The 18,227-nt window shown below is 37.7% G+C and overlaps 1 protein-coding gene across 3 annotated transcripts in view; it reads left to right on the forward strand.

Annotated features, from left to right (window-relative positions):
* The window catches only part of LOC107741214 (WSC domain-containing protein 2-like), a 47,959-nt gene that overhangs the window by 16,201 nt on the left and 13,531 nt on the right, over window positions 1-18,227 (forward strand). The window contains exons 2-4 of one of the 3 annotated variants that reach the window (XM_016553882.1): window positions 9,166-9,280; window positions 12,345-13,236; window positions 16,459-16,488. In XM_016553882.1, coding sequence (XP_016409368.1) covers window positions 12,810-13,236; window positions 16,459-16,488 — 457 coding nt within the window. In that variant the 5' untranslated portion in view covers window positions 9,166-9,280; window positions 12,345-12,809. Of the gene's footprint in view, window positions 1-8,927; window positions 9,281-12,344; window positions 13,237-16,458; window positions 16,489-18,227 lie in introns of those variants that run through there. The other 2 variants (XM_016553881.1, XM_016553884.1) reach the window with 2 other exon arrangements.

The raw sequence follows: 18,227 nt of genomic DNA on the forward strand, positions 1-18,227 counted from the left end.
TGCTGCATACATGCAACATGAACAGTTTTTAATCTAAATTAGGTTGTATAATTTCGAAATTTGAAGCAAAAACATAATGGTTTGACTTCAGTTTTGTGAAACTATACATAAAAAATATCTGCATGAAAGCTGAGCTGAATGAGACGCAGATGCACTCTCTGCCAGCAGGTGGCGCTTAAAACGTTTCCTTGGTTTCCGCTGTAAACAAAGCAGCGCTGCACTTATGAACTTTAATATGCATTATACAGAGGCAAGAGGAAACGAAAATAATACCATCTAAACTTTTCTAAAGACAGTAAGTTCCCTTCAGACATGGATTCTTATAAACTCCTACACCTAAATGAATCGCGACTGGTTTAGCATCTCAACCGATTTGAATCGTCGCATATTTGAATCGATTTCCAACCGGCTCGCGGTTAATCGTTACATCCCTAGTATTACACTTAAATGCTCACTCAGCAAGCAAGAACAAGGCACCGCTCACACTCGTCTCGTCTCGTCTCCTCTCCTCTCCTCTCCTCTCCTCTCCTCTTCTCTCCTCTAATATAACGACCAATATTGCAAGATTTAGTATGAAACATTTAGTTGCATATTTAAAATTACCACTTCAGCAAATGGTGTGCAATTTCACTGTTCTGTAGAATTTGATGATGTAGATGAGAAAGAACATATTATATGAGAAAATTCTTAGCTATCTTCATAATTTGCTTGAGGATGTGATTTGCTGTTTATCAGGGCTGAGTCTGGTTTTCTCTCAACCTGTTAAGAGGAGTCAGTCTAGACTAAGAGGCTTTAGGAGCAAAAGACAGACAGGATTATAGTGTCTCATAGTCAGTTTACAGTAAAGTTTAGATGTCATTTTCGAGTTATTTAGGATACAATACCATTCAGAGTGAAACCGATAGGAGTTTACTAATAAACATGAATGTACAAATTATTTTAAATTATTTATTATTATGCTTATTAGATATTAAAATGTCTCTGACTCAAAATGTCTCTGCCCCCCAGCGGACTGGTATGGAATGATTTGGGGCTTAGAACTGAAATGATTTTAACCCGAGATTTGTTCATTGATTTGTATTTGTTAAGCAGAAGACATGCAGGATTACACTGGCGTTATGCTGTGGATTGATCTGTTTCTAAGCAGAAGGCTGTCGGCCTTCTTGGGGTCTGTGCAGGGTGGGTGTTTGACTGATATTAGTCAGATAACAAAATCCTTCCTCTGGCCAGGCTCAAAAATAAAAAATGATCACTGGCCTGTTGCCCCTCTCCCTCTCTGACTCCGATATGCAGAGGTCAGCGTGTGGCAGATTGAAGTAGATGGGGCATGCTTGTGTGTTTGTGTGTGGTGCTTTGATTTTGGAATACTGCTTTGTCCCAAGGGTTTTCGATTTCAATATTCTTAGAATATGAAGTCCAGAGTTTGTAATTACACCCAAATGAGCCTTTAACCATGACAAAAACGAATACATTAATTTATATGAGTTATAAAGAAAGGGAAAACACCAGGGTTTGGAAACAACGTCCAGGAAGGGAGAGCCACACTCCTCTCGGGAAGGATCAGTGAAGTGTTTTTCTGGCTTGGCGTTAGTGTGGAAAAACAGACTGTTCCTCTAAGTTAATTAATGATGCTGCTGACCAAAGGTGACACAGGAAACACTGCCATAGTGAACTCTATCCCTTTGTTCAAGGAGCAAAATGTGTTTTATGACTGATATGAATAGCAGTAATAAGTCTGATAAAAAATAACAGCCCTCAGGGCAGTTGTTACAAAATCTTTAAGGCCAATGCTTATGGGAGGCTTCATTGGATACAGTATGTGCAGTTTAATGAGAACAACAGCAAAACATCTAATCAGTTCAGTGGTCCAAACCACTGTGCTGCTCATTATCCTGATTGAAATAGCACGAGAGAGTTTCAGGTCAGTTATTTTTAAGATCCATCTATTGCTTGAGTGTGTAGCAATCATGCTATGGGTCAGATATTTCTTGATTTATTCACTAACTTTTGTGTCTGTAGCGGTCTAAGATGATGCCTATAAGAAATAAGTCAAAAGATCTATCTTATATCAAACATAGTTTGCTAGGCCTTTTTTGCTATTTAAATTCATGATAGATTGACAAAGTTCACCTTGCATGACACATACATTATCACTTACTGTAATTAAACTGCCATTTGTTTGGGGTCGGTAAGATTTAAAAAAAAAAAAAGTTTTTGAAAGAAGTCTCTTATTCTCACCAAGACTGCAGTTATTTGATCAATAATACAACAGAAACAGATATATTGTAAAATATTATTACATATTATAACTGTGTTCTATTGTAATATTTTTTTAAATGCAAAAGCTGAATTTTCAGCAGCCATTTTTTTCAGCTTTTTGTTTTTTTATTTTTCAGTGGGTCAGTTTTGTCCTGTTTGTAGACATTGCAAAACTCTTTTGGTTATTCTTTAGTGTTCAAGCTATAAATAGCAATGTGAATTCAAGAGAAAAGCCCAAATAAATTACTGTATTTTTAACCCTTTTTTGTTAGCTCCCCCTCTCTCTGTCCCTACCCCCTCCTGTTTCCCCAGATGAATAAAAACATGAGGATTGAGGTTAATGGACTATGTCATGTTATAAAGATTACAATAAGGCACTTCTCTCCAATCCCTCGATTTTAGCTTCACTATAAAACCCAATGCTCTTATTGTGCTAGCCATAGAATCAGTGCAGTCACTATTAGCTGATGTTAGACATTGATTGATGTAAATAGTTGCTCAGTGTCAGCAACTGGAGAAAAAGTAACAATTAGACATACAGTACAGCAGATTTTCTCTTACCGTTGCGGTCTGATACACATTTTAAATATGTTTCACCTTATTTGTTTCAGTCCGTTCTTCTCATTTCCTACTAGATGGCTATTTTTGTGATATAATGATGAGCTATAACTGATTTTCTGCCATGCATTTTTAATTGCCATGTTTTCATGATGTATTTGAATGTTATTTTTTGTGTTTTGAGCTTTATTTGTATTTCAGAATGCTGTTTAATGCAAAAAATGAACAGCTTAGAAAATTAAAATGTTTCTCAGATGTGGAATTGAGTTTACAGATACTTTTACACTAGATTTTTAAGTCTGACCACATGTGTTTGGTTGTTGTGAAATCAGTTTTCTGAACTCAGGTGCACACCATCAGTCTGTATACCTTTTTGGGGGAAAATGTAATGTTTATCTAGTTATTTGTAGTCAGACGCTGATAACTGCTCTGATAACCCACTTCTCCTCTCACCTGCTACATCCAGGAAAATGGCCTTAAGTGGCGTGTAAACCCCAGTAGCAGGATCAAACGGAGGAGAGGAAATCCCTGCGGATTCTCACTGAGAAATTGTTATCTGGCTGCCAGATCATTTGAGCAGGCACACCAGTAATTAATTGCAGTTGGGCAAAGAGCCAGTAACAGGCACATGCTAAGAGATCAGACATCCCTCTAATTAAAATGGCTGGCATGAAAACGACAGGGTGAGGCAGGCTTTGTGTGCCTAAAACGGGCTATAGCCACAGAGAAGACATGCAGTCCAAAGATATGATGTTAAGTGCAGTGCATGGGTGTAGATTGGGATTTGGGCGGAAGGATATATTCCTAACAGACTAGTTAATAATCCTTTCCAGTACACTTCTGTGACATATTTTGCAGATGCTGCTTGCACCAAGAGATGCTGGAAAGTGTTACTGTGTAGTTCTAATAATTATTTTTTATGCACCGTTTTCTGAAACAAAAACCCACAGTGTGGGGAAATTATCAGCTGAAGACTTTTGTTTGCCCTGTTGATCTTGACAAGTGTGTCTGAATACAAATAACTGGATACAAATAACTGAACATTAAATTGTTCCTCAATAAAGTATACAGACTGCTGGTGGGCAACTGAGTTCAGAAAACTGGTTTTGTAACCAAACGCATGTTGTCAGACTAAAAAATCCATGGTTAAAGTGCTCTAAAAATACCTGTAAACTCAAGTCCACATCTGAGAAATCAATGTAAACAAACATATAAATTTTCTATGCTGTTCACTGTAAACTATTAACTGTTGACTTGTAGTTGGCCATATGCATGAACTGGACAAAATGACAAACACCTAAACTAAATCTAGACTAACCCATGATCAAACACAAGTTTACACTTTAGAGCATCAAGGTACGTGAATTGATGTTCACATTTTAAATCACTTTTTAAAATCACATTACAGGTAAATACACATTAAATGCATTTATTTTTTGCACTTTATTTTTACAGTGTCCTTACAATGTTAACAACATGTACTTACGATATAATTAGGTTCAGGGTTTGGCTTAGGGTTAGTTGCAGATAATTATGCATAATTTACTGTTTTTACTATAGCAAGTATATGTAACGTGTAACAATGGACACTGAAATAAAGTGTTACCCATTTAATTTTAGGCTGTATAAAACAAACAAGCTGTTCCAGAACCTTGATTTATTTTTATTTTTTAAATCTTTTATTTTTTTGGATGTTTTTATGCTATGCACAAAATGTAGTGGACAAATGCACACTTATATAAACACTCTTCCTGACAGTTTCACCTGTGTATGCGAAGGCATGGTGCATGTGTGGTACATTAGTGTATAATAAAGTACAATTACATTGTAAGTAAAATATGGTCTGATGTGCCGAAATGCGACAGTAAAGTGGAGTTTAAATACACACAAGGCGATGTTAAGTAGATCACTTGGGTATTCTTGGCAAATGTAAGTGGTAGTCAGAGTTTAACACATGCTGGTATATGACAGGATGCCTGCGGGCCTGAAGATTCTAATGTAAACATTATTACAGTGTCTGTGGAATTCAGCCTTTAATCCTGAAACGAAAGCCATAACTGCTGAACAGAGTGCAGAAACAAAGAAAACATAAGGAGGCAGAGTGAGAGTGAGGCCGAGAGAAGGGCCCCTGTGGTTCTGGGGTCACGGCACTTTAATAGGGAAATGCTGATGCTGTCATTTTTAACACACTACATGAGGTTCTGTCTGAACTGTTGGCAGGGATTGGGGAATGTCTGCTAAAGTCAATTTCATGTGCTGTGAATAATTTTAACCTCTACTACAACAAAAACCTAAAAACTAAATTACCCTTAATTCTGTCAGGCAGAAATATTAGCTTGTGTAGTCTGTTATGATGGTTAGTTGTTTATTTTATGACTTTATTTTAGTTGTTTATTTTCACTGCAATTTCCTATTGTCTTTTGAAGGTTTGATAGAGAAAAACATAATGAAATGAGACTGAGAATGAGATTTTGTGATCATTTTTACATTTTTCTAGTGAATCCTTCAGTCATTATTCTAGAAAGATGAGGGTGGTTGCTAGAGCATTAAGACATTTTTGGTGATGGTGGACTTATTGGTCCAATTCAAAGAAGCTCAACAACAAGACTTTTTTCACCTGTTTTATCATTCACCAGGTGAAAACTCTGACCGGGCTCAACGCGAAAGATTTTGTCTACTGACCCGGTCAGGCCAGGTAAAATTTTTGCTTGCCCTTTTACTTTGCTTTACTTGCCAACATTTTCATTGTCCCTGCCACAAAACAATTTAATATTTATTGTTTTTGTTGTTTTTGACCCATGTTATTTATCTTGTATTCTAATAAATAAGCTTACAGTATGACACCAACATTTTAGATACCAGTTACATTTTACAGTTCTCGCTTCCAATTACCACAGCAAAAACTACTAGCCTAAACAAGACAAGTGGACAAGTCAGAACTAAAATAAGAACAAATAAACAAATGACAAGCAACAGCACAAATAAATATAGAACAGATTCACTTTAGGACACAATGCATGGATCCAATATAATACATATCCGATTTCTTTCTCAACTCTTTGTGTTCCCTTAAAGGGGTCCTATTATGCTCTTTTACAAAGTCTTGATTTTGTTTTAGGGGTGTACTAGAACAGGCTGTCATACTAGGTTGTTTGAAAAACACATTATTTTTCACATATTTTACATTATTTCAACACCTCTCTACCCAGTCTGGCATGAACAGCTCGAATAGTTCCTGTATCAAATGAAGGCCCGTCTTCTGAAATATGAAATGTGCTGTGATTGGTTAGCTGGGCCAGTGTGTGTTGTGATTGGCAGCATTCGGCGCCTGGTCGGGAAATGTCACGCTCCTTACCATAGCCGCCTGCTGCAAGCTTCAGTGTAAATATTGTGTCAAAATCAAATTAATTGGAGCGCGATTTAAACCCGGATGATTGTAACCACTCTAAGTTCGTCTGCCTTGGGAAAGCTAGCGTGTGTCTCCAACATAGTGATAACACCCGTTGCCTTCTCTAGTGCAGCTCAACCAGGTCTCGTCCCATTCGTCGGTATTTGTGATATCATAAATCCCGGAAAATATGCGTTGTAGTCCAAACGAGTCGTTCCTTTAGTCTTTACAACTTTACAGATCTTCTTTATGCACCAAGAGCTTGTAACACTCCAAAGAGAAAGGAAAAAATGAAATCGCATCATATGACCCCTTTAAGACATAAGCTACTGTTTTCGAGGATACTCACCAAGAGTGGCATTTTATCTTAATTTTGTATGTATTTGTCCATTCAAGCACAAGAAGATACGAAAGAGAACTCCAATCGGAGCTCGCACACTGTCTGAGACACGACACGTCTTTCATTCTGGCCCCAGGCCATCGGGCAGTTCTTATCGTTGAGCCCTGCTGTAAGTCTGGTTTGAATGGTAAGCCGCACATGTGTGCATTCAAGTCAATGTAATAGCCTAATAAACTTCATATTAAAATAGCCAATTAAAGGAAGATAGCATTGCAAACCAAAATAAGGGTCCATTTATTAGCCCCGCCCACTTTCCTGTAACCCCAAAGAATCACATCTCTTGGCAACTTGTTCAATCGGAATGCTTTACAGAATCATAATTGTGGCCAAACCACAATCACATGTGGAGAAAATCACTTACATCATTTATGATGGGAAACATTTGCTGAAACTGACACGTTGTTGCTTTATTATCAAAATTTTGTTTCACTCAAGAAAGTGTTTTTTAATTTACTGTGAATGTTTGTTTTTGTGATTTTAGGGTGGATTTTTTTTTTTTTACACAAAATGGGCTATAGTTTGTTTCTGATATATTTCGACAGTTCAGCATGTGAAAACAATCCTCAAAATGTAAGTCCTCATCGTGTGAACCATTTGGGTGGAGAGTGTGAAAAGACGTCCATGGACTTTCCCCACCTGACCTCAGAGCCTCTGTTACTTCTATTGCTCAATCAGTCAGATGGGGAAACAAGGGAGTTCTGAGGCTACACTGCACTAGCCAATGCTTGAATTCAGAAAGTAAAGGAATTTAAACAACTCACTGGTCTGAAATTGTGTTTTATCCGAGTAACTAAAGATAATGACGCTAACTTATCTACATTTTTCAGTAGTTCAAACCGTAGGTTTTTTTTTCTGCAGCAGGCTACTATTTTTGTCATTGCTGTCTTACATCACATTGTTTGCAAATGTTTTTTTTTAACCTCTGCTACAACAAAAACCTAAAAACTAAATTACCCGTCTGTCAGGCAGAAAAATTAGCGTCTGTAGTCTGTTATGATGATTAGTTGTTGTTTTTTTATGACTTTATTTTAGTTGTTTATTTCCACTGCAATTTCGATATATTTCGACAGTTCAGCATTTGAAAACAAACCTTAAAATACAAGTCCTCAACTTGTGAACCGCTTGGGTGGAAAGTGTGAAAAGATGTCCATGGACTTTCCCCACACCTGACCTCAGAGCCAATGGTACAGTGACAATGTGGGTGGTCCCACAGGAGCGGTGGTATTTTTTATTTACAATGGGGCATGTGCAGGAAGTGTCTGTAATGGCACTGTAGCTCTCTGTATGCTGATGCTCAGTGGCTTGGTTAGCAGTAATGGAGTGTATATTTATGGAAAAGCCTGTGGACTCTAACCTGAGGTCATAGCCCTTAACTCAAGCAACCAAGACGAATTCTCTTTAAGTGAACATTTTCAGTCATATTTGGTGTGAATGTGAAAAAAATATCCATCAGACCTGTCTAATTAAAGTAGAGGTCAAACCACTTTTTTTTCCATTTCAGTATCCTGCTTCACTAAGAATGTCCTCTAAATTATTAAAGAAGTGTGCAGAGATCTGTGTTAATATAAAGGATTAAATATGTTCCATTAATGTCTGGCAGTTAGACTATTTTTACAGTACAATATTTTTTCAATTATAATTTACAGTAAAACCTAACTGTTTGTGAAGTATAAAGGCCCGTTCACACCAAGCACGATAACTATAAAGATAACGATAAAGATATAGTTCTACAAATCGTTCTCAATATTAAAGAATAGCATAGATCACACCACAACTATAACGATAACGATACAGACAGACGATATCGTTGGAATCACTTTCAAAACTATTTTTTTTCCAGCTGATGAACGATAAAACACTGACAGCCAATCAGAATCCATCCTGCTGTAACGAGCTCAAGAATTTAAAGCGGCAGACGCATGTGCGCTTAGAATAAACAGACAATATCGTTCGCTGGTGTGGACGCTAATATCGTTATCTTTATAGTTATCTTTATAGTTATCGTTCTTGGTGTGAACGGGGCTTAATGGTGTGCCTGACTTTATTTTTAAAATAAAATAAATGGAGCTGCAATTACATTCATATATTTTAACTGGCATGCTTTTGATTGTACATCTAGTTTTTGTAGATCTAGGTTTTTTTTTGTTGTATCTTTTTAAAATGTGACCCTGGACCACAAAACCAGTCATAAGGGTAAATCTTTCGAAATTGAGATTTATACGTCATCTGAAAGCCGAATAAATAAGTTGTCCATTGATGTATGGTTTGTTAGGATAGGACAATATTTGGCCGAGATACAACTATTTGAAAATCTGGTTCACACCAACAGACGCCCATATGTCTCCAAGCACAAGTCTATGAGTTTTACCGCAGAAAACACATTTGCACACACATATACATTTACAAGCCCTTTTAAAGGCCTGGGTCTACAGAGTTAAAAAACCTGTGCCTAAGGCAAGTAAAAGTGACCACACTAAGTGAAATCCTTGACACACTGGTGTGCAACATGAATTTAAATTAATTTTCCCTCTCTTTCCCTCCTCTTCTCCCCTCTCTATAGGAACTGAGCTATATCTGCTCTGAATGAAGTCTGTGTGCTGCTGGTTTAGAAAGTTGTCACGATAACATCAGCCTGACTCCGCTCTGACTGCGGCAGGTGGGAGCCCAGGGGTCAGGTAACGGTGACATTGGGTCGTTGTATACCCAAACACACACACTCTCACATGCACGCTCACGTTAAGTCTATAGCGAGATGTTAGCTACGGAAAATTCCGTTACCCTCGGAAGGAGGCTGATTATGACTCCTTGTTTAAACACTCTGCCTGAATGTTTTTGCCCACTGTGGACACTGGGGTCTTTGAGAGAATGGGAATGGAATACTTCCATCCTGTCTAGCTTTACAGTTTGTTCACTGCAAAAATCAGTTTTAATGATCATTTTTGTTGAGTGAAAATATCTAAACATCCCTAAAACTTACTTTACTCAAGAAGCAAAATTGTGTAAAGCCGGGCTCACACTGCTCACACACAGTGCGATTTTTTTTTTTAAGTCCTTTAGGATTGTACTTGTCAGACTGTACGAACATGATGATCATGTCACACTATGGGATCTCAGTTGTCATTAATGTCAGACTGTACGACACTCAAGACGCGTTAAAAATGGGTAATGTTATGTTGGCTATCATTAAAAGTATATGAATGGTGGCAATACTGGTGTATTTAAGAAGAATAGTGCAAGCAGCACTACACACCCACATGAAAACAGCAAATCATAGCAAAGGCAACGAATCATATGAATTCCATGAGTGGAGGACGGGAGCGCCGGATTTTATGCGGTTAGAAGAAATCTCTAGCATTAATTCTGATCATGGCTTGTCTTGAAAAACGTTCGTCGTAGAAGTCACACTGCAGGACTGTGCGCCAAATCTTCTGACACTGGCCAAAATCGCACAGTGTGAGTCGGGCTTAAGGTAATAAGACTTTAAAAATGCTTTCTGACAACATATTTTTAAATTAAGCTGAATATTATTTCTATTTTTAAACACAAACCTTACTGTTTTGATTAAAATTAAATTTATGCTCCAATTGACCGTTCGCAAGGGTTTGATTGACAGGTGATCGCCATTTTATCCAACAAAAAACCAGACAGGAGAGTTAGTAGATTAACGTCAGTAGAGTTGAACTTGAAAATGGTGTATTGACATCTTTCCGCAGTTGAGACAACATACTTTCTGATATTCATCCATGTTTATTTCGTGCTGTAACTATTAGGAAGAGATCGGTTCACATGCTGCTTGAATCTGCACGACGCATTAAAGAGGCACAAAACAGTATTTATTGTTTGAATTTCTTACAAAATGACAAAATTTGAAAGCTGATACTTTGTTTCATACCAAAAGTAACCTGCTCTGTCTTGTCTGTCGGCACATTGTTAGTGTCCTCTGCTCCATGATGTATTTTTCACTGTGTGATGATATATGGCTTGTCGGACATAGCAACAGTAAATAACGGGGGTAGGTCTTTGCGAAGGGTCAATTGGATTTGAAAAATAAACTTGTATTCAAGATCTATTATCTGAATACATGTCTTAATATCTAACACAGTTTTGTTTCGAAAGTAAATTCTTTTAACTCAAAGATAGATATTTTACAAAATTCACAAATGTACACATTAAATGTACACATCCTGTTTTTTTGCTGTTTGTGTGTTTTGTATGATATGTTTACAAATTTTATGCTGCACCAATAATCACCCTTTGGGCTTATAATAAACTTTGAACCTCGAACCTTAAAGGGGACATCGGATGCCCATTTTCCAAAAGTTGGTATGATTCTTTAGGGTCTTCATTAACTGTCTGCAACATACTTTGGTTAAAATTACTCAGTGGTCGTATAAAACAACACCCTTTTTACCTTGTCAAAACAGCTCTGTACACAGCGACCCGTTTCGGTGCATGTCTCTTTAAATGCTAATTGAGCTCTGCTCACCTCCGCCCCTCTCTTCCGTGGAAGAGGAAAAGCGATTTGCAAATAATCATAAAAAATATAAAGTGTGAGACCTACTTCTTCTGGAGGTGCAGCTGGATCACGAACGAAGCAAAACCTGCCTTGAATCGTCCCTCGTTCGGAAAGCAGTCTGGAGTAAAATGATTCGCGCAGACATAAACGCATTCCCTTCAAAAACAAAAGTAATCCACTGCGTCTTCAGCGGTTCAGATGTCGGGAGTAAATGATGACTGCTATGTTCATTCTTACATACAACAACAAAACACCTCAATCGCTTGGGAGACATTCATGTCTACACCTGCTCTGGCGTCGAAACAATGGTGGACTGTTTACAGCTCACTCAGGGAGGGTCTATGCTAAAACAGCAGTGTCCGTCAACAGTCGTGGGAGGGGCCTGTGACTTTTTTCCCCTTCTCACATAAATTGTTTTAAGGATGCTTGGATGTTTTCAAGGTTTTAATTGGGTGTGAGAAAGACTTCAAGGTATATTCTCTGAATATAGTCTTAATATGCAGTTTTTTCCTAAAGTGAATTATTCTTGTTTTAAAAATGTTTAGATATTTTTACTGGAAAATGAGACAAAAATACTCATTTAGAAAATTATATTTGCTGTGGTTATAAAGTCGTTTAATTTTTGCTATGCTAGGAAGTAACATTGTGACAATATCATTATGACAGATTTATTTCCATTTCCTCTGCCGTGAAACACTTTTTTTGGTCGTTTCATTCTTTGAAGAAAATTAATGAGTTTTTGGCACTGTGTATCTCTGAGTGATGCAATGTTGATGTAATGATTGTTATGAGAAAATAAAAGATCAGCAGAAGAACAAATCCATTTTAAATTAAATTACTCTTTTAATGTCCTAAAGATGTTCATTAAATCACAAGATGGGCGTTTTAATTATAAATAGGAGCCTTGTCTTTTGGAGATATCTGTGAAAAGACAAAAGTCCTCAAGCTGAACAACTTTTGGATATAAAATGTGACCATCCTCTGTCTTCAGTGTAGCTGTTGCATAAATTGGTACAGTCTCTTGTTGGCAAATTTCTACAAAGCCAATTGCTCAAAAGGTTCTTACTTCTGTGTTTGATGGTTTAGATGGTCATGAATAATGCTTCTGCAGCCTGTTATTGAATTTTAACTCTTACTCGCTTTCAGATAAAGTATTTTTCTTTGCACAGAGACCTCATCAGTATTTACTCCTTGTTCAGTATCTGTCATTTTGTGTTTTTCAGTCTGTGAGTGAGGCCTGAGTAAGGAGTGAATCAGCGCTGCTTTTGATAGACGGACAGCTTGGTGGGAAACAAGGCCTCAGGAGAGCGAGAGTCTGATAACAGGAGTGAAAGCGTCGCCACAGCAATATCATCTTTCAGTCTTCACTGCCACTCGTCTTTCACAACATGGCCTCTGCGGTAGCACCGTTCTCCTCTGTCGCTGCCTCTTTGGGGATGTAGAAAGACACGGGACACACGGACACATTCCTGCATACTGCTACAGAGGAAACCTGGGGAAGTGTCTTCAGACTTTAAAGTCCCTAACAGATGGACAAACTGTGTTAAGCGTCAGTACTGTCATCATTACAACTACTGTTTCCTGGTTTGGGAATCGTTTTAGTGTTTCAAAGGGACTCGTAGGACAATGGAAGTTATAGGAAGGTGCTGTCTCTGATTTTATATGTTCCTGTGTAACATCAAAGGCCAATGCGTGTGGCTCGAGAGCCCATCATGGCCAGACCGCTGCTGAAGATCCACCGCTATTTCCGGTGTAAACCGGTACGCTTTTTCTCTTTCATCCTCCTCTACCTCACTGCTGGCAGTCTTGTTTTCCTCCACTCCGGCTTCTCCAGCAACACTTCCACCACTGGAGCTTCTAGAAGCGTCCGTGACCCACTTATATCTGAAGGTGGGGGCGGCACAGGTGGTGGGAGCTCTACCTCTGATGGTCTCGGGCTCCTAGGAAGGGTATTTAAGGAGACATGGAGAGCCCCCCGGAGATTTGGACCCCCGTGGATGAAGAAAAATAGGGCACAGGATGTACCGGAGTGGGCCGGAAGAGGAGTTGATCATACCAGCAGCTGGAGCCATGGAGCCAAAGGAAAAACCACCAAAGGGATGGATGATGGGAGAGGTAGGAACAGTTCCATTACCATTTCACCAAGATTTAACATCTGTTTCTACTTACATTTACATTTATGCATTTAGCAGATGCTTTTATCCAAAGCAACTTACAAATGAGGACAATAAAAGCAATCAAAACTAACAAAAGAGCAACAATATGTAAGTGCAAATGACAAGTCTCGGTTAGCCTAATGCAATACACGTAGCAAGGTATATATATACCTTACATTTCTGGTCTTGTTTTAGAGAAATCTACCAAATTTATTAAGGTTTATGCTAAAAGCAGTAAAACAAATGGACATTTTATCGTTTTAAACATTCACCTAAAAAAAATGGTTAGATTTGTATAAAAACAAGACATGAAATCTTGTTAATTTGTAAAATAAAATCAGGCAAAATATCTTAAATGTATCCCGTTTAAAGGATGTTTAGATAGGTACCCTTGAAAATATGACACAAATACTGATTTTAAAAAAATAATAAATTAATATGTTGTTTAAGTATTTGTTTATTTTGGGGGTGGGGTGGGTGGGGACATAAGATAACGTTCACCAGCCATTTTCCTGGTGAAGCTAGTTGACAAGAACAGCATATCTGATGAAGTTGATTGACCAAGGAGGTCTTTCTGGTTAAGCGTTTAAAACACTGCTGTCAGTGTTTGTCTTTTCAGCTTGGTATGCACAGAGGATTGTGCTTATTTAACAGAATACAGAATACTTGCATGTTCTCGCACTGACATGGCACATGTGGTTTATGTGTGTTTAAAAAAATATATTAATGCTGCACTTCTGTCATGACGCACAGTTCTCCTCTAATGATTGCAACCTCAGACACTCAGTGGAGAAAGAGTCTTAAAGGGGTCATATGATGTTGCTAAAAATAACATTATTTTGTGTATTTGGTGTAATGAAATGTGTTTGTGTTAAAAAAACACATTATTTTCCACATACTGTACATTATTGTTTCTCCTCTATGCCCTGCCTTTCTGAAACGCGTCGATTTTTACAAAGCTCATCGGTCTGAAATGCGAGGTGTGCTGTGATTGGCCAGCTATCCAGTGCGTTGTGATTGGCCGAATACCTCAAGCGTTTGACTGAAATGTTACGCCCCTCACCATACTGTGATGCCCTGTCCCAGCCGGAGCGACGAGACAAAAACATTAAAACATTATGTACATTTACATGATATTATCATATTCAAACATAATCTGTGTGACTCAAGTGCTGCAGGGCATCCCTCATTTTTGTCAGATGAAGTGCACTGGGTGTTGTGAGTATACAGTAAACACTGTGTGCCCTGTGAAGCATAATGTGGCTATTGATTAGATTAGATTAGATATTGAGCCTTCGAGATCAGAAGAGAATGATTTAGCATGTCAGTGGTCAGTTGTCGCAGACAGTCATCATGGTATTAAGGCCGTAGTTGAAGCTCAGTGGAGTATGGCAAAGCACCTGTGTCTTTAAAGCTTTAAGCTGGAGGAATGAAGTGCCCTTTTGGTGACTGTTTAAGTAAATAATGAATGTGTGTCTGTGTTTTTTTCCCTAATGATTGTAGAGTAGCACATTTGAGAGCTGTTGTTAGTTCATAGCCTTCAGTTGATGTTTCATAGCTCCTAAATATCTTGTTGCTGAGCAGTAGGCACAAAAATAGTCTTAAAATCAGGAAATGTATGATATTTCATTTTTGTTTAATTAACAGAATAAGCAGTATAGAAAAATAACCTTGATGCTTTTAATAAAACCTCACTTGAATGATCAAAGTGAAAGCATTTATGGGTTAGTTATGGGTAAGTCTTGTGGAGCTGGAAAAATATGACTTTCTCAAATCCCCAATTTTCCTGTACATAAACATAAAGTCAGTTCATTAATCTTTGAAATAAAAGCTTCTTCTTTGAGGTGATCCCATTAAATATACATGATGTGACCTGTATCATATTTGGTCCTCTATGAAAGCATGTTTGAGGGTGTTTGGTGAAGGTCTTGGATGTACGAAGCAGAAATATGACATTTTTTTCATGTGCAATCCTTTTTTAGGCGCAAGTTACAAGTGAACTTTAAACCACAAGAAACAGCGTGATAGAATTGGCAATGTGGGCCTCTGCAAAATTAAAGCATTTTTCTCAGTGAAAGATGGACTGCATCCACAAGTCTCACCACAGTGCCCTGTGCTAACTCATTATTGCTCACACAGAAACCCACAAAAAGGCAAAAGAAAGTCAATTAGTGGTTTGTCTAAGTCTCAGGTCAATGCCTTTATCCATAGTGAAGTTTAAGAGGTTTGAACAGATGGTTCTCACGCGTAACCCTCAGGGCCTTTAATAAAAAACTGCACTCTTCCCTTTTGACAGTCATATGTGGTATGACTTTAGCAATCAACTTCTGATAAAGAGGAAGCCACTGTGTAACAATTGTATCTTCATGATTGTAAAGACACAATTAATCTTCAAGGAAGTCAAGGACAGGAACATGTTCTCAGACACCCAACATCCTTGTCTGTACTCTACAATATCTGCAATATCAACAGCAGCAGACAGGCTGACAGTACAGAGGTGGAAATGCATGACTGCCGCTCTCTATTACGTTGCGAGTTTACAGAGTAGTGTTTTTAAGTACAAGTGGTACGTGTGGAAGTACAATCCTTTTTAATTTCGTAATCTGATGTATTTTTGGGTGAAACAGGATATTGAATGAGGAGAAATAAAGCAGAATTGATTGAACAGAACTAATGATATAATAATTGCAGAGAAAGTTGTATTTGTGTAATATTTCCATAATATAATTATAAAATAACATGTACCATTGAATCATGAAGATCATGGACATGTATTAAAGCATAGGGGGGTAAATTTTGAGGTCATGTTGACGGACAATGTTCCTTTTTTCTCTTCCATGTGCTGTCCCTGTCTCCACTCTGCCTCCCTCAGGACACTTTTAGAACTTTTACAATGTTCATGTCTGTCATAGTAGTAATAATATTAATGCTATTATTATATATAATGTAATGGACAAATATCAGACACACAAAAGACCTATCTTTTTTACATTAAATAGGATATATTAAAGTTTTTTTTATATTTACAAAGTTAGCATTCTGGTTAACAAAATAAAATATAGAGGCAAATTTTATCTTAAAATGATAATTTTATGTAATTTTGTGATATTGAGATTTATTGTTAGCTGAAACTATTATAATTCATCCCTGCTCTCCTCTTCATTATATTTCATATGTCCAGAGCAAACGGTTCATGCAGAGACCTCATCATGTGAGTACAGCGGAGCATCATTATCTCTGTAGTCATGCTGCTAGTGAGAGTTTCATCCCTGCACTTAGCCGCTTCATAGAATGGCAGTCCAGTGATGAGTGAATAGTGCTTGACTTGTAGATAAAGCAGATTACTGAGTTTGCCCTCTGTGCCTGGAATACGATTAACTCACAGCTCGTGATCCTGCCCACTGCTTTTTAGACAATTGCAATTACTGTAATGTTGTACTGGTTAGTGTGTGTATGTAGAACCAGCCTATCTCAGCTATTAGAAAATACACGAAATCCTAATGGGGACTGATGAGATTACAGAGGAAGAACGGATGTCATGCAACAGCATTTTGGGTCATTTTTGTGCATGTGTGTGTCACAAATGATGAGATTGATGAAGCAGATGATGCATCAGTGCATCAGACTGTGAATGTTTTCAAGAACAAAATGCCTAGAACAATGTGACCATATCCAAACTGTTGATGTTTTATAATGTCTTAGGTCACAGGCTGTTTACATATGAAATGGTGTTCTCTATATGGTAGCTACCAATCACAATATGTGATGCCAGACTGTTAGCACTTATAATTCAATGGAATGCTCTGGGTTCTATACAATACACTCTTTACAGAAGAATGTTGATCATGACATTTTATTTCCTCAGTTTTTAAAGCCAAGCAAAATTGTGTTTGCATAATGCAGTTGCGGTGGAAGTCGATGGGGAGAAGCATTGCACCTGAATAAACATTAAAATTGTAATGTGGTGTTTGGGTTTTGTCTTGTTCATGTTTCCATGTCTTTTATTTTGTAATTGTTTTATGCTGTTTGTGTCATACTTCCCTTGCCTTCATGTATCTCAGCCTTGTGTATGTGTCATGTTCTGATTGGTTGTTTTAGTCATGTGTCTTGTTTCCCATTGGTTTGTTCTTGTCATGTGACCCTCTTGTTTCCTATAAGTAGCCATCATGTTGCCATTGTCTGTGGTCGTGTATGAATGTATTTATCCCGCTGCTGGTGAGTCTAGTCTGTTCATGTCAAGTCTGTTCATGCCTCGTCAAGTCAAGTCTGTTCATGTCAAGTCTCGGATTATTGTTTGGATGTTTGGATCACACTGTAAATAAACTGCACTTGGGTTCTTCACTACTCTCGCCTTCAGTGGACTGATTCATTACAAAAATACACACAAATTATTGCTAATTAATTATTACAGACTTAAATATACTAAATATTCCTGTGTTAACTAGTGTAATAGAATAATAAACTATAACATAATATTCACAATATTTCTCATGTATAATATTTAGATCTACAACCAGGGTTTAAATTGGGCCGGGGCCGTCTGGGGCTGAGCCCCAGCACATAAGTTAGACTCCGGACTCGACCTTAACCCTTCATTAACGCCAGACAAGTAACATGATTAAAAAAACATCAGTAACCAACAATAACTATGTAAACACCAAAACATGTAATAAAATCAGAATATATTCTGATCAGAATATATATGCATTATATATAATGCATCTATTGACAGTATAAGGTTAGCTACTGAGGCGAGGCTCGCAGCCTCTCCAGGAGAAATCAAAACGCGCAACACTAAGAAACTCAGCATCCTGAGGTAAAAATTCAAAAGTTTTTGGAAAGTTTTTATATTTAAAATACAGTTGGTTAGGCAACATCACACAACGTTTTCACTAGGGATGCACCGATACCACTTTTTCCAGTACTCGCCCGATACCGATACTTTTATTT

Source organism: Sinocyclocheilus rhinocerous, unplaced genomic scaffold (genome assembly GCF_001515625.1).
Source record: "Sinocyclocheilus rhinocerous isolate Xijiao unplaced genomic scaffold, SAMN03320098_v1.1 scaffold615, whole genome shotgun sequence".
Taxonomy (NCBI): Eukaryota; Metazoa; Chordata; class Actinopteri; order Cypriniformes; family Cyprinidae; genus Sinocyclocheilus; species Sinocyclocheilus rhinocerous.